General features: G+C 36.0%; 1 protein-coding gene across 2 annotated transcripts in view; it reads left to right on the top strand.

Annotated features, from left to right (window-relative positions):
* The window catches only part of LOC138834374 (A disintegrin and metalloproteinase with thrombospondin motifs 6), a 209452-nt gene that overhangs the window by 149550 nt on the left and 38446 nt on the right, over window positions 1–21456 (top strand). For both annotated transcript variants that reach the window (XM_070032999.1, XM_070033000.1), the window contains exons 19-20: window positions 2560–2723; window positions 3339–3477. In XM_070032999.1, coding sequence (XP_069889100.1) covers window positions 2560–2723; window positions 3339–3477 — 303 coding nt within the window. The remainder of the gene's footprint in view (window positions 1–2559; window positions 2724–3338; window positions 3478–21456) is intronic.

Here is a 21456-nt window from a genome sequence, read left to right as displayed (position 1 = left end):
TGCTTAACATCATTTTATCTGACCTTTTCTGCTTGTCTCTAACATTTACTAGTTATTGCAAATAAGGGAAACCATGGGACCTATGTTTCTTTGGGCCTGGCCTACTTCACTTAATAAAATTTTTTCCAAGTCTTTCCATTTCCTAACAAATGGGGCAATGCCATTCTTTCTGATGGAGGCATAGAATTCCATTTGTATAGATACCACATTTTCTTGATCTATTCATCTACTGAGTGGCATCTAGGTTGGTTCCATAGCTTAGCTATGGTGAATAATGCTGCAATAAACATAGTTGTGCTGGTAGCTTTAGTATGGTCTTGTTTGTGATCATTTGGGTAAATGCCCAAAAGTGGATTGCTTGGTCATAGGGGAGCTCTATGTGGAGTCTTTTGAGGAACCTCCATGCTACTTTCTTTTCTTTTCTTTTCTTTTTTTTTTGGTCCGGTCATGGGGCCTGAACTCGGGGCGCTGTCCCTCAGCTCTTCAGCTCTAGGTAGTGCTCTATCACTTGAGCCACAGCACCACTTCCGGCTTTTTTCTTTTTGCTTATGTGGTGCTGAGGAATCGAACCCAGGGCCTCATGCATGCAAGGCAAGCTTTCTACACTGAGCCACCTTCCCAGCCCCAGGCTACTTTCCTATCAATATTCTAACCTCATTCTTCAAGGAAATAGAAGAGACAATCCAAAAATTCATATGGAACAATAAAAGACCCCAAATAGCAAAAATGATCCTTAACAGAAAGAACAGTGCTGGAGGAATATCAATACCTAATTTCAAACTTTACTACAAAGCCATAGTAATCAAAACAGCTTGGTACTGGCACAAGAACAGACCTCAGGACCAATGGAATAGAATTGAAAATCTAGCAATGAACCCACAGACCTATAGCCACCTAATCTTCAATAAGCAAGCTAAAAAAATAGAATGGAAGAAAGACAGCCTCTTCAGTAAATGGTACTGGCAAAATTGGTTAATCACTTGTAGAAAACTAAAGCTAGATCCTTATATATCACCCTGCACCAGAATCAACTCCAAATGGATCAAAGACCTCGGAGTCAAAGCAGACACTCTGAAAACATTACAGGATGGAATAGGAGAAACCCTAGGTCTTCTTGGCATAGGCCAAAATTTTCTTAATAGAGACCCAGAAACACAACAAATCAAAGAAAGGTTGGACAAATGGGATTGCATGAAGTTTTAGAGCTTCTGCATAACAAAGGACATAGCTAGCAAAATCAATAGAAAGCCCACGGATTTGGAGATCTTCACTAGCCATACAACGGACAAGGGTCTCATTTCTAAAATATACTTAAAACTCAGAAAAATCCCCCAACAACAATTCCTCAAGGAAACAACTGTCCCATAAATAAGTGGGCTAAAGACTTAAAGAGAAACTTCTCTGAAGGGGAAAGAAGGATGGCTGATAGGCACATGAAGAAATGCTCAACCTCTCTAGCCATAAAAGGAATGCAAATCAAAACAACATTGAGATTCCACCTCACCTCAGTTAGAATGGCTATAATGATGCACTCCAATAACAACAGATGCTGGAGGGGATGTGGCCAGAAGGGAATCTACTGCATTGTTGGTGAGAATGTAAACTTGTTCAACCACTTTGGAAAGTAGTATGGAGGTTCCTCAAAAGACTCTGAGTTTCTTTTCATGCTTTGAAAAGCTTCTTATATCCTAATGTTATGAGAAAAAGTTCTGCGACATTTTCTTCTGGCACTTTATCATTTAACCACATTTACATGTAAACATTTATCCATCTGGCATTTATTCTTTTTTTCAGTTTTGTTGTTATTGAGGTGAGATTCACATAACATAAAATTAAGTACTTAAAGTGAAAGGGAAAAAGAACAATGAAGACTGAATCATTTTGAAATACATTGCAACTATGCAAACAAATGATATAAAGAAACACTGAAAGATGATGATCAATGGACATTTAAGAGTGGGAAAGAGAAAGCCATAGAGAGGGTTATTCTGATTAAAATTCAATATATGCATAGCTGAAAAGTAAAAAATAAGTATGATCCTCACCTCTACCCCCTTTCTAATTATTCTTTTTGTTGTGATTTTCCTTGCTAATTCCTTATTTATCATTCCAGATAAACCTTTCATTCTTTTCTATCAATGACATAAATATTTAAGGAATACCTTCTTAATGTTCACATAAAAATTGCTGTTTTAATTTGTATTTAAGAAAATTGTCAGCTGGGTGTGGTGGTGTCCCAAAACTTAGGAGGTTGATCCAGAAGGATAAAGAGTTGGAAGACAGCCAGGTCTTTTACAATTAGACCCTGTGGAAGGAAGGATGGAAGGAAGGAAGGAAGGAAGGAAGGAAGGAAGGAAGGAAGGAAGGAAGGAAGGAAGGAAGGGAGGGAGGGAGGGAGGGAGGGAGAGAGGAAGGGAGGGAGGAAATCATGGAAGGAGGGAGGTAAGGGAGGAGGAATTGGTCAAGTGTCATCATCTCTCTAAGTGAACATCCATGTTCATTGTATACTTTTGTGCCTATGATAATTTAGGAAATGAAGTTTCTCATTTTATTTTCTAGCTTTAAAATCTGAAGGGGATGATTACTATATTAACGGTGCCTGGACTATTGACTGGCCTAGGAAGTTTGATGTTGCTGGAACAGCTTTTCACTACAAGAGACCAACAGATGAACCGGAATCCTTGGAAGCTTTAGGTCCCACTTCTGAAAATCTCATTGTCATGGTAAATGTGTCTTTATCATTTTATTTGTACTATATTTACTTCCCTCTTGTGAGGTGAGAAAAGGTCAGATTTTATTATGTCTGTTCTACTGGTGATGAAATCAAGGTAACTGCAAGTAATTTCCTCAGAATCTGTGCAGAGTCAAGGTATTTGCTCTTTCTATGTATCTGTTTTGTCTTTTGTTGTTTTCTTGAATAATATTTTTATATCCAAACAAAACAAATGAGAGAAATATTTCTAACCTTCCATGAAAATAAGAGGAGGAAAAGAAAACTTATTGACTTATATCAGTTAGGCGAGGTTGGGATTTCATTGTTACATCTCCACATAGTAACACTAACTAATTTCATTCCCCCTTTATCATACCCAAAAAGGAGAACCATTTTAAAGTATATGCTTTTGAAAGCTATCTTGAGTTTGAGGCCAGCCTGTGCAACATAGCAAGACTCTTTCACAAAGACTGACAGACAGATAGATAATAAGATACTTTTAAAATGTTTTTAAGTTTCCTATAAGACTTGCTATATAACGTTTTCTTCTTCAAAAGAAATAATAAATATCTGAGTGAAGGCTCATTTTATTCTAATTATCTTCACCAGCTGTTTTCAATGACAGGTTCTACTCCAGGAACAGAATTTGGGAATTAGGTATAAGTTCAATGTTCCCATTACTCGGACTGGCAGTGGAGATAATGAAGTTGGCTTTATGTGGCATCATCAGCCTTGGTCAGAATGCTCAGCTACTTGTGCTGGAGGTAAGACACCCACTAGGCAGCCCACCCAGTGGGCAGGATGGAAAGCAAAACATTCTCTCAGCTGAACTTTGTGTTGGTTGAAGAAGCTAATTGGAAACATTTTTTGCAGGTTTGCTTCAAGCTGTAATTTAGCAAAAGAAACTTTACTTTAATTGTATTATATTCCATTTGTTTTCAACCTCATGTAATTTATACAGATTTGTTGGTAAAATACATCTTGGCACAATGAGTGTCTCTGCCGGTGTTCTTCCTGACTATCTTGAAGGTGGGCTGCTTTTTTGTTTTGTTTTGTTTTGGTGAATATATTCTTCATAAAGAACATAAATAGTTTTCCATAAGAAAATGGGCAAAACTCAGATCACAGATACAGCTTCTAAGAGTGGGGGAAGAGAATGTATGTGTGCCTGTGTTTGTATGATGGTGTGTTTCCCACAATTCTGTACCAACTCCCTTCTCCAGCCATCAGAGTTAAGAGGCTACATAATGGGATGCTACAAATAATTATTGGTGTCTGGTTCTCTGGGCTAATGGTGTATAGCAATCCCATTATAACTCCTCAGAGAGATAGAAGTAGCTGCTAGGCAGTGGTTGGTGATATGTTGGTTGTCCCATGTGCGTTTTTCATGGGTGCCTTTTCCCCACAATTTACTCTATTCCTAATCCTCCTCCCTCTAGTGGCCACCAATGCAATTCTTTACCTCTGGCTGGGAGAGCAGGACAGTTGGCTTCCTTCAAAGCCAACACCCTTGCTGCTGCATGGACTGGTGAGTAGAAGTGCTGTGCAAGCAGCATCTTCCTTCTCTCTGGAGACTAATGCATCACCTCCACCATATACTTTGATCCCAATAGCCAAAGAAACAAACCGATTCCTCAGACCTAGTCTGGACTTGAACAACACCTCACCACTCCAAAAGCAAAGATTCACTATCCAGTAGTGATGATTAGAATGGGTGAAGTTGAAATTAAGTGAGTCATTCAATGTATTACATTCCCATTCTAAATTAAAGAAATGTGAATTCACATGGACTTTTTCTTATCTTGTCCCATATTCACTGAGTCTCTAATAGCCTCTGATTCTTTGAGACTTGGAGAAATTATTTTCAGAGAAAGGATTAGCATATAACAGATTCCGTAATTTTAAGCTCATAAGAATTAAATCATCAATTTACTACAACTCCAATTTTCATAGTGAAGGCCATATAAAAATATCAAAAGAGCAAATGAGCAATGCTATTTTAATATTCTCTTCTGTGTGAAATATCATCACGTACAGTTATATTTTTTAATTTTCTAATCCCTACCCATTTTACATGTGAAATGATAACTTATAATACAGTTTTAAAGACTATACCACATTACCATTTCTTTTAATAAATACAAAGTTCCTGCTAATGCCACTAATGAGTGTCCTCAAGTCCTTCATGGTTTATTCAAGTGAGTGCCACTGCTTTATTTTTTTAGTGGCATTTACATATATATCTTTGTTCTGATTGCATTACTTTTAGTTTGGATAAATTAACCTTCCCTCTTCCACATACCAATAAAAAGTCTCCATTAGAAGAGTTCACATAGAGTTCAGTCCTTGAGGTAAAGTGAGATAAACCTACTAAAGAAGAGTCCAAATACTTTAAAGTCTAGGAAATCCCAAAAGGCTAAAATTAGGATTGCTTAGCTTAGAGAAGAGAAGGCAATGGGATAGCATGTTAGTGTCTTCAAGTGTGTGACAGAATGTTGAATGGGAAATTGTTAGAGCCTGTTCTTCTTTTTCTGAAATTGCTATATTTGGGGATGGTTTAGAGAGTCTTGTCTGAAGCCAAGGAGGGATTAAGTAAATTCTCAATGTTCTTTCAACCCTATGATTCTGTTTGTTCAGAGAGCAGATAGTATAACAAAAAAAAGGGGGGAAGGGGTCGGGGGAATGCAATGAAATATTAATCTGAAAGGAAAATTATTATTTTATTTAAGTAAAATTTATGAGGAAAACCTAAAACGGTGGTGATTCATAACACTTGTATTGAGAAAAATTACATCTGACTTCCTATGAGTCAGAACAAAACAAACAAACAAAAAACAAGGTGGGAGAAAAGCCCCTGGAAGGAGTATTTTCTCTTCCTTATATGTATGTCTTTGATGCGGGAGCTTCTATCTTAGATATTTGAGGTACTTCTTGGAACCTAAAACCTGTTTGCTTGTGAGTGGTGATGAATATTAATTAGACCTTTAGCTTATTGCCTTCTTTGGGGGTGGGAGGTACAGTGATTGGAAGTTGTCAGATGTGGTATCATTTGGCTTGGTAAGTAGTTCTTAATGTAAGGACCCTAGACCATCAGCATCAACATCAACTGAGAAGTTATTGGAAATGCCAATCTGGGGACCCATTTCAGACCTACTGAGTAGGAGTTCTTAAGAGTAAGGACCAAGAATCTATGATTCTGAGCTCACCCAAATTTGTGTATCATGGGTCTTGACTTTCAGAGAAACTGAACTCTAGCCGTTGAGAAACAGAACCCACAGCCTGACCACTGAAGCCTGTATATAACAGATTCATTTTGCAGGGTAGAACAATATTTTAGGACACACAAGGCACTTAATGCATGTTAATAGCCAGCCAATGAGTGAAAGGAATTAATTTCAACAAGTATACAACCTGAGAGTTTAGAATGCATAAGTAAATCAAAGTTCCTTTCTTTTGTTTTCTATCATTTTACTCAGTAGAAACTCTAGAAGTAGAACACAACAAAAGATATAGAACATCCTAGAGTGGGTATGCTAGTGTAAATAACAATTATTGAACTTCCTCTCAGTACACATAACCCTACTTTAACCATAGATTTTTCTAAGTAAGGAAGCTTATGTTTGAAGAATGAAAAGTCCCCTAGGACTTTGGAATAATTTGGAGATCCAGAGTCATTTCTCAGTAATGGTAAATGAAGCTTCAACTGCTTAAAATCCTCTCAAGAAAAAGTCATGTGTTAGCTGGGTGCCGGAGGCTCACACCTGTAATCCTAGCTACTCAGGAAGCTGAGATCTGAGGATCATGGTTCAAAGCCAACCCAGGCAAGAAAACTTTGTGAGACTCTTACCTCCAATAAATCACCAGAAAACCAGAAGTGGCTCTGTGGCTCATGTGGTAGAGCACTTGCCTTGAGCTGAAGAGCTCAGAGACAGTGCCTAGACCCAGAGTTTTAAAAAAAATTGTATTTTATTTTTGGTCAAAAACTTAATATAAATTTAGTTCATAATTGTGATATTCTATTTTTATCTCTCTAGGGAAGTTCTTGAGACTGTCATTTTTTTAAGTGCAGAAAGAGGAAAGCAAGAAATGAAAAAGAACTTTTCTGTTTTAGTCAAAAAAGATACCTAAGGTTCTTACCAGCATACTCATTCTTACCCACCTACTTATACTGGTAAAAATTAACGGCCTCTATATGTTCTATTAATGTCAAGATTGTTGAACTTGGAGTTTGGGGACTGTGATGATAGCCTTTTCTAATAGAAAAAAATTAAGACATTTTCAGACTGTTTTTCTGTTGCTTAGCACACCCAATGACAAATCTAATATGCAGGAAACATTGGTGGTGATTCAGTACAAGTAATAGCCTTCTCTCTGAGTCAGTGATGAAACACTTCCTTAGCTTGATTGGTAACTTTGAGATGCTATGGTCTGTTGTTTTTAGGATAAATATGACTTTAAAGATACAGCTGTGACTCTTCCTCTGCAAGAAAATCCAATGAATTAAAACTTGCCTATTTTCAGAACCATTGATACTTCTACTGGAGTTTCTTTATCCTTCATTCAAACTATTGCATACTCTGTAATTCATCTGACTTGCAAATTTATGCACTACCATTATTAGGATTAGTGAGTAGAATGTGTTCATTGATAGAGTTTGGTTGAGAAATACAGCATTAAAAGTATTATTTTGAATAATAATTTATGCCCTTTTCAAGTTTAAAATAAAATTTGTATATTCATTCTTTGATCTTTACTCTTACATATCCCTGCCCCCCCTTTTTACTGGTGTTTGGCTAGATGGTGGTTCTCAAATTTTAGCATGCTTCAGAATTGCTAGGAGGGCTTAAAACACAGAACTAGTTCTGCTTTTTATTTTTGATTCAGCAGGTCTTGCTTTTACATTTCTAACAAGTTTCCAGGTAATGCAGGTTCTGCTGATGAAAGCACAGTACTTCCAGAAACTTTGCTTGACAATAGGTTTCCTAAAATAAATACCTATTGAAGCAAAATGGCCAGTTTTTAAGGTAATCATGTATAATACGGTTGTAATTTATATAACCACTAGTCTTTTTGAATTATGGGTGGTTCATTTGCTCAGCTATAAAGTAATAAATAAATTGTACAGTTTACAAACATTTCTGATGCTCTGTCTCATTTGATTGTCCTCAACAACCACTACTATAGGTTTTGCTACTATTTTTCTTGTTTTGTAGGTAAATATCAAGTGAAATACTTTGCTGAAATCCAGACTTAGCAGTTGAGTCTCTAGTGATATTTTAATGTAGCATTTGTCTGGTAATCCAAGCATTTCAAACACATGTATACAGATAGAACAATGCAACCCATTAAAATTGTTTAATAAAGGGTCAAGAGGGAATGAAGAAAAGTAATGAAGGGGATGAATTTGATCAAAGAACATGTATACTGGAGTGGAGATATATGAAACTTCTTTATATGATTAATATATGCTAATAAAGAAAATATAAAAAAGAAGGGAATGTAATAGTCTCCCTTTAAACAGAGCTCTTTTACCAGTTAGCAACTCTATATAGAGAAACATGCCCATTCCCACTAAATATATGTCCTTCACTAGCTTGAAAGTTTGTTTTTTCAAATGCTTTCCCTAGAAGTAATGTTAACTACACTGCATATTGAAAACACCTGGAGAACTTTAAGCAATTCTAGTATTTGCTTCCCGACCCCCAGTCTTATTTAATTGCTTGGGGCATCAGAATTTGAAAAGATCTCTGAGCAATTCTAATGTGCAGCTCACATTGAAAAGTATTACCTTTGATATGGGGTGAAAGTTCTAATTCTGTCCCTCAAATTAACATTCAGATGCAAATATCTCTGAGGTGCATTACTAACACACATTTCTCACTAATTGGCAAGTAGTTAATTGTAAGTGTTAATGAGATTTAGAAATGAGTACTGTGTTGAGAAAATAAAGACTGATGTCCGAGGAGGAATGGAAGAATTGAAAGAATGCCAATTAATTTCATGGTTTTATTTAGTGTAGCTATTGGCCCTCAGACATGCTTATAGAAAATATTTTTGTAGCTTAGTTAATGTTCATGCCTTCATCTTTACCTAATGGATCATTTATTAGCATCTAATAAAGATTTTAAAATTGGCTGAAATTGTGCAAAACAGTTTTTTTTAAGCTTTTCATCCTAATTTCAAGTTTCTGTGAGGTGTACTTAAGGAGCTAAAATGAATGAAGTTTGATCATCAAAATTCTGAAGATTACCCCCCCCACACCCAGTTTTTTATTTTGGATCTCATATTTTCAGATTAGGGATGCTCAACTAGTAAAGTCTATGCAAATATTCTTAAATCCAAACAATCTTGAAATCTGAAACTGTTTGGTCCTAAGCATTTTGGATAAGGTGTATTCAACCTGTAAATGCCAGATATTCATTAGACCCACAAGTCAAATTATAAGGCATATGATTCCCATTTTAACCTCAGTATTTATGAAAAATAATAAATATTTCTTTTCTCTGGGCATTTATTGTTTTAGGAAGTTTTTTTTTTTTTTTAAAGAATGACTCAGAATGCAACAGTATTTATAATTACTACCTTGACTTTCTGGATATCTTCAAATTCCCAATGTTCAAACCATTCCCTTCCCCCTTCACAGTCTATCCATTCTCCCAATGGATTTCACATAACCTTAAAAGTTGATGCTCTGAGTATCTTATACCTACTTTATACCTAATTTTATACCTACTTTGTGCTTTAAGAAACTACAAGAATACTTATTCACCATGAAAAGAAAGATCAAAAGTACATATGACGTATTTATTCCTGCTTTACATTTATACTCTCAATAACAGTCTTTGTCCTTCTATCACCTCTGTTAACACTCCTAATAATTTGTCCAAATTGATCTTTCCTAGGCCTTTATTTCTTTCTCTGTCTATAGAAGTGAAAATTTGCATTCTAAAAACCTCAATTTGGTTAGGTTTTATAAATAGAGGCACTGTCTGCTGTATATTACTTTGTAGTTAAGGGGGAAAAGTTAAAAGTTTGTTTTAACTAATCTTTGCCGAATGAGATAAATTTATTGCCATGGGCCATATTTTATTTAAATGCAACACTAAATAGTACAGGTTTTTAAAGCTTCTTTTATATTTGACCATTAAAGAATGTGATTGCTTTCCAGTTACTATAAGAAATTCTGTCATTATTTTTCCTTTTATATCTATATAATTGAATTATTCTTCTATATGTGATGCTTCTTGTATTTATATTTATCTTTCTTTCCCAGATGTCATTGTAAGCTTAATGTGTGCATATGTGAGGGTATGTGTGTGGGGGTGAGAGAAAGAGAGATATAGAAACAGAGACATACAGACAGAATGAATGAACAGCATATAAACATGAAGGTTATTCTATATATTTCTTTTTCTACATCAAATTATTTTTAAGTTCATTTTTCTTTATGAATCTTTATCCAATTCAATGGGAGTCTTATATTCTTATACTGGAGCTCTGAGATTTTATAAAATGATTAAGTACAATTACCATTTTGAATTTTCCAAATTTAGTGCTATATTTTGCAGAGGCTCTAAGATGCCCAAGGGCAATGCAGCAGGTGCACAGGACGCTGTGACATACTGTACCTTTTCAAGTTCCATTGGTTACATGCCACAAAATTATTTAGTTCTGTTTAATAAACTACACTCAGTTTTTCTACGTAGAAAGTGCAGTTAAAAAATAATAATAACATCCTGAGAGTTCTGTGAACAGAGGCTTTGAGATTCCTGACTTCATGTAAAATGGGAACCATTAAGATTGGAAAAATGTGCCCTTACTCCTTTACATATATAAGCTCACTCTTCAGAGCCTTCATAGTGTTTACAATGTAAAAGTTTAGCTTCTCTGAACTTCCAGTTGAAGAACTAGAGGTCTTAAAGTATGTAAATTTTTTAATATCTGTCTTGAATATCCTTCTTGATGTGCCATTTAGCATGTGTTTCTCTCCTGGACCTTTGTTAGATCAGCATAAAATTGTTAGACAATTAAAGGAAAAAAATGAAAGGATGGAAAGAAGAAAAAGGAATCTAAAAAGAGCTTCTTATAGCAATTGTTTCTTTGTGCCTAACATATTTGTATAATACCCTACACTGTTCTGTTTAGTAACTTATTTTGTTGTTGTTGGTGGTGGTGGTCAGGGGCTTGAACTCTGGTCCTAGATGCTGTCCCTGAGCTCTTTAGCTCAAGGCAAGCGCTCTACCACTTGAGCCACAGCGCCACTTCTGGTTTTCTGGAGATAAGAGTCTTTCCTGCCTGGGCTGACTTTGAACCACAATCCTCAGATCTCAGCCTCCTGAGGAGCTAGGATTACAAGGGTGAGCCACCAGTGCCTGGCTTAACAACATAATTTTTAGCATAATTTTAAAGAATTTAAAGAGCTCATTGCCTTGGACTTCGAAAAACACATGTTTTCTAAGGAAATACTATATATTTACATTATATGTTATCTTCAAGAATGATATAAAGCATCACAGGGTACCAGTGGATCATGCCTGTAATTCTAGCTACTTGGGAGACTAAAATCAGGAGAATCATGGTTCAAGGATAGCCCATGTAGTATAGTTCACAAGATTCCTCAGCAGAGTGTTGAGCACAGTGGCACATGTCTGTCATCACAGCTATGATGAGAAGCCTAAATAGGTGGATTGTGGTCCAGGCTCATACCTGGCCAGAAACAATATCTCAGAACACACACACACACACACACACACACACACAGGTTTTGCGGTAGAGTGCCAGCCTAGCAAGTGTGAGAATCCTGAATTCAAGCTTCAATATAAGCATATAAGATTGTATTAAGTGTTGAATATGTTCTTTTCAAAGCTATTTGGAAGGCAGAGATCAGAGGATCACAGTTTGAGGCTAGTGGGTCATAAAAGTACATAAGATCCATCTCAGCCAATGCTGAGTATGGTAGCAGACTCTTGTCATCCCAGCTAGAGGGAAAACACAATGCCTGGGCTCAGTCATATGTGCCAATCATCTCTCGTAACACAGGGAGGCACAGGTGGGATGATTACAGCCCAGGCTGGCTCAGGCATAAGGAATGTATAATAATAACCAACAAGAAAAAAGGCTGGAGGTGTGGTTCAAGTGGTACAGTACCTGCTTTCCAAGATTGAGGTCCTGAGTTCAATCCCTAGTAAGTACAATCAAAAATAACACTTTTGTATTTGTTTTTTAAAGTAATTATTAGAAGACTGGGGGAGAGTGCCAGTTGGTAGGAGCACTTGCCTAGCAATCACAGGACCCTGAGTTGAAACATACAAAACAGTATGTAATGCAGTCTGTAGGCTAGTTCCTAATGCCTGACAAAAGAAAGGGGAAAAAAAGCTCTCAAAACAGCTGTTTACCAGAGAAAACAAGAGCCAAATACTTTATAGTTTATACAAATGCCCTTTTAATTTCTTGCCAGTTCTAAAATGTCTACCTAACACATTTAACAACCCTAAGAGGTCAGTTTGCAATTTTTTTTTTTTTGGTGAACTAATGGAATGTGTTTTAAACAAGTAGAATTGTGAGCCTGGACTTCTGCAGACATAATAATCACTAACACTTGTGTGGCAGCATATAAAGGATGCATACACTGTGACTTTCATAGAATTCTCAAACTAGTACAGACAGAAGAAAGCAAAAGCAAATCCTGATTTATTTTGTTAGTTTTGGTGTTACTGGGGTTTGAACTAAGGGCCTCACATTTGGTAGGCAGACATTCTACCACTTGAACCATACCTCATGGTCTTTTAACAGTTGTTTTCAAAGTTTGAAATTAAGTGTGAAAGATGAAAAATGACTTAATTATATCTAAATTTGCCTATCTTGGACTTAGGATGCAGATGAAAACTTAGTTGGAATAATTAAGAGCATTTACTCATTTCCTTATATGTCTCTTTGAGGACACACAGCTACATAATTAGTTTTGAAGAAAATTTCTGTAAGTTTTTGCTGTCAGGTTGTACAATGTATTACTGTTCAAAACTCTGAGGGTCCCTTTACATTTTATTTCTGTGTATTCCAAACTTAGACATAAAACAGATCACAGTGATGTTTTTAATAATGCAAGCCCCTGAAAAGTAGCATGAGTTTAGAAAGATTTGCTCCCATTCTTGCTCATCATTCCTTTATATTCTTCTTGCTCTTCAAAAAGAAATTTAGAAAACTAGATAATGGTCTGTTACTGCATGCCCATGTTCAATCTCTTCCACCATTCCTTTTTTAGGTCATTTTCAATGTTGAGAATAAAAATGTGCTTTAACATATGGAGCTAGTTTTACTAGGCACCATGGCAGGGCATCTATGAACATCATAGCTCCTGAAATCCTTGGCTCTGAAGCCATCTATGGCTCCTGGTTTCTCTAAGTGCTCATATAACATGCCCTGTAAGGACCCGGAGTGATGCTTGTATACAAACTTAGACAATGGCTGGTTCATACTCCTGAAAGTTAATGTGTTCCTTCACTTATTTGTCCAAAATAATTATTTGCACTCATTTTTTCTTTTATATAACCTACTTTTCAAAAACTTCTTTGCATTTTAAATTATATTTTTCAATATAATTTAAGATTTCTGATTGCAAAAAAAAAAAATCTTACACGTGGACAGTTCCCTTGGTAATCTCAGCATTTTGAAGGGTTTATCTCTATGCATTCTTAAGATTTATAGTGAAGACAAGAAATCTCTGCGAGTGCAAAACATTTTCCCTAATGCTGTCTTTCTTCTTTTATCACTTAATGTACTCTCACTTAAGCAAAGTTTCATTCACTGAGACCCATAGATAAGAATGAAACAAAAGTTTGTGTGTAATTCTGTCATATGAATGATCAGTTTGACACAGATTATGTTTCCCTTCTCAAAATCCCTGTTCAAAACAGTGTTTTTAACAATCATAATGTTATGGAGGGTACTTTTGGAAAATATTAATCCTGCTTGTGATAGTACTATTCTTACTTTCTTTTTTTTTTTTTTTTTTTTTTTGTCAGTTGTGGGGCTTGAACTCTGGGCCTGGGCGCTGTCCCTCAGCTCTTCAGCTCAAGGCTAGTGCTCTACCACTTGAGCTACAGCGCCACTTCCGGTTTTCTGGTGGTTTATTGGAGATAGGAGTATCACGGTCTCTCCTGCCCGGGCTGGCTTTGAACCGCGATCCTCAGATCTCAGCCTCCTGAGTAGCTAGGATTACAGGCGTGAGCCACCAGCGCCCGGCTATTCTTACTTTCTTATTTGAAGAAATGAAGATTTTTGTTTAAAAGCTATAGAGCTTAGTATCTTCACTTTAAATCAAATCTGAAATATTTGCTCTTTGCCTCCAAGAAGAGGATTTTTATATGTGATTAAAATAAAAGTTTCTGCTGGGTGCCAGTGGCTCAGGCCTGTCATCTTAGCTACTCAGGAGGCTGAGATCTGAGGATCACAGTTGAAAGCCAACTCAAGCAGATCCAATGGATTATAGAAAAAGTTGGATTATGGCATTGTGGCTCAAGTGGTAGAACTCTAGTCTTGAGCAAAAGGAGCTCAGGGACAGCGTCCAGGCCCAAAAACCAACCAACAAACTAATAACTAATAAAAGCTTCTGTATTGGTCATAAGTCCATCACAGTATATGGAAGAAGTTTGAGGCTTTATAATCTCAATACCAGTCCCTTAAAAATTTTAATAAACACATGGATGGGGCTAAGAGAGATGGGAGAGAATTAGGAAAGGGTTAGCGTGGGTTGAGATGCATTGTACTCACAAGCTAACATGTTGAGTTGAAATCCCTTTGTACAAGTTCTTAAGAATAGTATTTTTTTAAGAGTCCTATATGTAAAAATAAATAAAAATTTACAAAAAAATAAGATTTTAAATAAATGCTAGAAACAAGTAAGTTCCTACCAAAGATCCTAGATATTCCTTTTTAGTAATATGGATTCTTTTTTTATATTGGGAAATTTGTCTTTCAAAAAATCCTTGTTTTGTAGTTGTATTACTCTGCCTTTTGACATGGTTGGCCCTACGGCATGTGCAACCAACTGGTAAGAATTCTCTGAAATAATCCTACAAAACAAAATAGTAAATCATAGATGCCTGTATTCTTTATTTGTTATTGTATGGAATACAGAGGAGGAGGCAGACATAGAGGGAAAAAAAGTTAAACTATTAAAATGTGGAAGAAGGAAAGAGAGAACTATTTTTGCAACAACGAAATGTAAAGATGCTATGTCAAAAAACGAACTTTACAACTTTGGGAGGAGAGGGGGATAGAAGGGCAGGGAAGGTAAGGGGAAACAAAGGAGGAGGCAACAATGCTTGATAAGAAATGTACTCATGGGGCTGGGAAGGTGGCTCAGTGGTAGAGCGCTTGCCTTGCATGCCTGAGGCCCTGGGTTCGATTCCTCAGCACCACATAAGCAAAAAGAAAAAAGCCAGAAGTGTCGCTGTGGCTCAAGTGGTAGAGCGCTAGCCTTGAGCTGAAGAACTGAGGGACAGCGCCTAGGCCCAGAGTTCAGGCCCCATGACCGGACCCCCCCCCAAAAAAAAAAAAGAAATGTACTCATTACCTTGCTCATGTAATTGTAACCCCTCTGTATGGTATTTTCACAACAAAAAAAAAAACTTATTAATGAAAAAAGAATGCATGCTATACTATATTTCCAACAGAACACAATAATAGAGTAAATATATAGAACTCAAAAAAAAGAATTTATGGAATTTAAAAATCATCTAATTTGATTGCCACATTTTACAAAAGGGAATGAAAACTTAGACCATTTATCCATAAGGAGATTTGGGGTAAGGAAAAACATCAGAACATAATAAAGTAAAAGGGAATAACATCATAGTCATTAACCATAGAGAGTTCTTAAAATTAATAATAACTGGGAAAGGTAAATCATTTTGTACAGCAGAACAAAATAATGGGAGGGTATAAAGCAAAATATATTAGTTCTGAACATGAAGGATTTCATTAGATAAGGTATAGTCATCATGCAATATAACTGTAATGGCAATTACTTTATCTACCCGGCCCTTCCCCGCCCCCCCTTTTCATTGAGATCAAGGCTGTCTTACTTTTTTCCTTGTGGTAATGAAAATCATGTCTTAAATACAGATGGAAGCCCCATTCTACCTTATCATTAGTACACACAAGTGCTTTAGAAAAATACAGTATTTTTAGAGTCATAGTTTCCTTTTGGCCACTCTACATTTCCTTGGGACATTTACTTTTGCTGGGAAAGCAGAGAAGAGAATCTTTGAAAGATAAAAACTAGTAAGAGGATCTTCAGACGAAGGAAGCCATATGGATGTTGTTGATTGGTACCCTGGGTGCCAGCTGTTAGATCCAAGGCAGATGGGCTTTGCACTGCCCTGTAAATGCTTGTGTCTGGCCAATAATCATGAAGAACAACAGCCAGATTCCAGCAGTGAAAGGCAGAGAGAATTTTTTTCTTTAATTTCCTGGCATTTGTCACTGTTTTGATGATATCTGTACTGACGATTTGGACTGAATGAATATCACTGGCCATATGCTCTGTGTAGTGTGGTTATATAGTATAGTATCCCTTGATTGCTAACCACTTTGGATGCAAATTAGTGCCTTAGGCACCAGCAACATTTGTAGTATAGCTCTCATTCCCATTACTCTCAGAAAAAAAAAAAAAAAGTGTTTTGGGTAGAAATGAAATGCGTTGACACTAAGTTCAGTGATTCAGACGTTAGTTACCCATCAGTCCCAAAGATACATTTATAATTCATTCTTTCGTTTTCCTCACTCCTTTGTAGCTCTAATTTCTCACTTGGATGCCTCCAACCTATGTCAGGCTTTATGAGTAGAATGAACAAGACTCAACTCTTTCCCTGCCCTTAATTAACCACTCCCACCCCTTTGTATTTCTTTAGTTAACACCTCTCACCTTTTCAAGCAGTGATTCCTGAACATTTTCTTCTTTCTGTTATATAATGGTGAACTGTCCTGAGCAAAACAATATATTGCTGAATAGTGTGTCAAAAGTGGGGTTTATTAAAGTATTTCTCTGAAAGAAGATAGGGTGGGAGGGTCTCATGGGAACATTGGCAACTTATGAGAGGAGCATGAAAGATACTAGAAAAGAGGCAAGACATGAAGGTCTCTGAAGTCTTCATTCAGGATTGGCCTCAGGACTGTGCAGTTTTCTCACTGGAACCATCCATCACCACCTCCTACAATAAGAACAATAAGTGAGGGAATCCATTCAGTTCTGTATTTCTGTATTTCTTGCTCTTTTTCCTCTTTCAAAATGCCATTAAAAACCATAGCTTGCTAGATCAGTGATTCAACTGGATCTTTCCATTGTACAAAAAAGGATTTGGTGGGAAAATAGATCTTAACTATTAGAAGAAAAGTAAATATAGGACCAAATACACCCACAGAAAAAGTGAGAATTGTTGTTTTCTTTTGCTTTTGTTTTTCCTCAGTGCTGAGGACTGAAGCTATTGTCTTGCAGTTGTTAGGGGACACTTCCACTGAGCTACATCTCTAGTCCAAGGGGAAAATTTCTGGGCTAAGAATCATTAAATCACCAGTGGCTTACACCTGTCTCCAATCCTAACTACTCAGGAAACTGAGATCTGAGGACTTTGGTCCAAAGACAGGTTGGGCAGGAAAGTTTCTGAGACTCATCTTAAACTAACCACCAAAAAGTCAAAAGTAGTTCTGTGCTTCAAGTGGTAGAGTGCTAGCCTTGAGCAAAAAACCTCAAGGTTAGCACCTAGGCCCTGCATTCAAGCCCCAGGACATACACAAAAACAAACAAACAAATTTTTACAAAGGTTAAGTTTCTAACAACATTTTTAATATGAAATCATTACTTTTATAAAACAATAAAGAATTCCATCAAAGAAAAATACATATACAGTTGGCATGCCAGTAACTTTAGAGGTTTATAAATAAAGCAGTGCATTTTAAAATTTGGCCAATTAAATTTAGTAAAACATCTGCCTATCTCCAGGGAATATGGACACTAAGCCACTAGAATTTTGTTTTTGATTAGATGTATACTGATTGACTATGTGGACATTTTATGTTGTTTTGCTTATAAACTATAAGTCTTTTGATTTGAAAACATAGTGGTTTTGTTTACTGGATGTAATTATTCCCAACAGGGTTTAAAATCAACTTAGCAATGTTTCACAGACTACTTTTAAAGAAGCTATGTACAGACACTAATCAAATTTCTAAATTCCATTTTTCTTGTTCACTTAGATTATTTCCAGTTGATCTGTATTTTCTACTTTATAAAGTTCAAAGCTGCAATTTGCCTTGATTTAAAAGTATGTGTTTAAAAAATCCATCCATGTAGGTACATTCATTTATTGATATCTTGTTGTTACTAACTTAAAAACAAAGTAGAAAAAAAGAAATTGTGATCCTGCCAGGTCTTAGGGTAAAAGTTGGAAGGAAATTTGTGCACTGTTAGAGGAAAATAGTAGTGTTGTAAGAAGATTTGGAATAGATTACTAGTATAGACAGTTCTTGAGTGTGAAATACCACATTGTCTAATATAACAGTTTAGAAGAAAATTAATAAAAGATGAATGCAAAGAAAAATATCTTCATAAAGTGTAGAACACTTTCAGCTGTCCTTTCAAGGACTTTATTTTTTACTTCATAAAAAATAGTCTGAAATAATTTCTGGAATAAACCCAGAAATATTCTCAATTTCTATTTTTTAAGACATCTGGAAGGCATTGGCAAATTTAAGTCTGTTTGTAGTTCTTACCACATAGTCCAGTATCTTATAATAAGCATAATGCTTTTATTTAGTAGCTATTATCTGTTGAATGAATGAATGACCTGCCACCCCCATTCAGCTGGTAGTTTAGTTTGTGTATGTATGCAATTTTTTTAAACCTGTATCTCTCCAATAACAAAATAACTCTTAAATGAGGGAAGGGGTAACGAGTTTGGCAAGAAATGTACTTATTACCTTACTTAGGTAACTGTAACCCCTCTGTATATCACCTTGACGATAAACAAAATAAATAAAAAAGGAAAAAATGTAAAAGTCTTGAGGAAAAATATGGAACTATTGATAATTTTTATTTTGTGTCTTGTGGTTTTATGTATTTTCCAAAATTTTATCTAGGACAATTTTTTGGCGATATGCGTGGCTAGAATTCAACTTAAAATGAAATATAAATTTCTACTAAGTATATTAACATCTCATCCAGGATTCAAGTTGAAGAGGTTCTGCTTTTGCATTACACATTTAATAATTGTAATTATAATCCTTATAACATTTCTAGAATCAGCTTTTTAAAAACTAAGGTTATGAGCCGGCGTGCTGGTGGCTCTCAGGAGCCTGAGCTCTGTGGATTGTGCTGCCAGCCTGGGCAACAAAGTCCATCAGACTGCCAAAAGCCAGAAGTGGAGCTATGATTCTGGTGATAGGACACTAGACTTGAACCAAAAACAAACAAACAAACTCAGGGACAGTGCCTAGGCCCTGTGTTCAAACCCGAGGTCTGGCACCCAAAAAAAGTAAGATTTTACCTTAACCTCTGGTGATGACTTAATGTTTCCGTCATTGAAACAAAGCAACAACAGTTCCATTTTCAAATGCTGAATATGTTTTTCCTTTTCTGAGAAACAACAAGTGAACTGAATGCCAACATTCTTGTTTCAAGTATAGACATATTTGAAAGATTAAAAAAAATAAACTTGCTAACTTATAAAAACAATCCCTTATTCTTTCTGGTACAAGCAAAACATTGAACCAGAGTGTGTGGAGGCTCTGATCCACTCCTGTAGCTGCCGTTGGTAGCTGAATTCTGTGACTAACGGTAGAGCTATCTATCAGGGAGGACCACATGGATTCAGTTATCTGCCCACTGGATGACACAATGGGGAGGTAAACTGATGAGTATCAGGAACATCTGTGCGTGGATCGTAGCCATGCCTTTAAGTGAGTCATTCTTCCCTCAAAAATCTAAAGTTTAATAGTTAAAAAAATTCCAAACTCTTGTCATCGTATGCACTGAGTCATTTAGCCCATTCAGGGGGTTTGGAGGGACTCAGTACAGTATATAATTTTAAGATATTTTTCCAGTGAAATTGTTGGCTATATTTTAGACTTCTAAATTTAGTAAAACTTAAAAAGGTGACCAGGAAGAGTCTTGGAAAAAAGACTATTTTCAACAATTGACAACTACCATGGAGGCTATAGGATCTCTGTCTCATATACTTGGTGGTTAGTAGTTTTCATTGTCAGCCTTTAAATTCAAAAGCCTTATGGGTGCACATCACATGACAACGCTACCGTAATGGCCGTGACTTGTAAGGGAGATTGGGGAAAGCACTTGGTGCCTAGCTCTTCAGTTTCTTTCCTTTACCAAATGTTACTGTTTCACGCAGATTCTCTGATTTTTGTAAGTGAACTGTTTTATCTTTTTCTTTTCTTTTTTTTTGGAGGAAATGATATCTTAAAAATAACTGAAAGAAAAGAAAGAGGAAAAAACCTGAAGGATTTTGTTTGTGTGTGAGTTTAGCTAGGTGCAAATCTGTGGTTTCCAGAGTACTGTTCATATAAATTTTACAATTCTTGTTGAGTAATTTAACTTGCCTATTTATAAGGCTGAGGTTAATGATTAGAAGGACAGATTAGATTGTACTTTTGTTTGCTTTTCTAAAAGTAACCTATCTATGTGATCTGAAACATTAAGTGCTTTCTGGTTGTTAGATGTTTTTTTCTCTTTAGTCAAGCTATATCTGTCTCCTACTTTTGATTCCTTGATATGAGAGAGAAAAGAAGTGTATGCAAAGTGTATACCAAGAGTATATGTTGTATGTCTGAATTATGTGAAATGCAAGCAAAATATAATTGATATCTTTGCCAATAAATAAGAACCGTGTGTTTAGAATTTTAGACATTCTGTAATGAGAATATTTTAGTTGTGCTCAACAAGTCATATGGACTAAATTTTTTAAGAACAAGGTAAGAATTCATAAATTAAGATTTGAATGAACTGTGTATGTGTCTCCTTGACATTGATACAATATAATCAACTCTTTTAGACAATACAGATTAGTTGCTTACAGCTCACAAGAGGCTCACTCCAATCTTTAAAGCACAAACTCCACGGGCTTTTAGAGAGATATGTGTGTAAATGGGAGGAAAAGATGAAACATATAGATGTGATGTGTTCCTAACAAAGACTAAATTGATGGAACTTGTCAAAAAATGTCAAAAAGTAAACTGGTCCCTCTTATTTATTTATTTTTGTGTCAGTCCTGAGGCTTGAACTCAGGGCCTTGGTGCTGTCCCTGAGCTTCAGTGCTCAAGGCTCATGCTCTAACCACTTCAAGTTGGTTTTTTGTTTTGTTTTGTTTTGTTTTTGTGGTTAATGGTAAATAAGAGTCTTACAGCCTTTCCTCCCTGGGCTGGCTTCAACTGCAATCCTCAGATCTCAGCCTCCTGAGTAGGTAGGATTACAGGCATGAGCCACTAGCACCTGGTTTCTTGTTTTATTTTTTAATATGTAGCCATTGTTTTACATTGAAATTACAATCATACATTTATATCACGATATTTGGGGAAGTTCAAGTTTGTTTTTAGGGAAAGCACGAAGAAGAAGAATATACAAATGGAAGCACGAATGTTATTTTTCTAAATATAAACACAACCATTTTTTCCTAATTTTTCAATATAATGACCAGGACTTTTCTCCTTTTTAGAGAAGCAGTCAAGTGTTT

Source organism: Dipodomys merriami, unplaced genomic scaffold, assembly GCF_024711535.1.
Source record: "Dipodomys merriami isolate MVZ:Mamm:240054 unplaced genomic scaffold, mDipMer1.0.p SCAF_213, whole genome shotgun sequence".
NCBI classification, from domain to species: domain Eukaryota; kingdom Metazoa; phylum Chordata; class Mammalia; order Rodentia; family Heteromyidae; genus Dipodomys; species Dipodomys merriami.
This window is presented reverse-complemented; position numbering and strand designations above follow the sequence as displayed.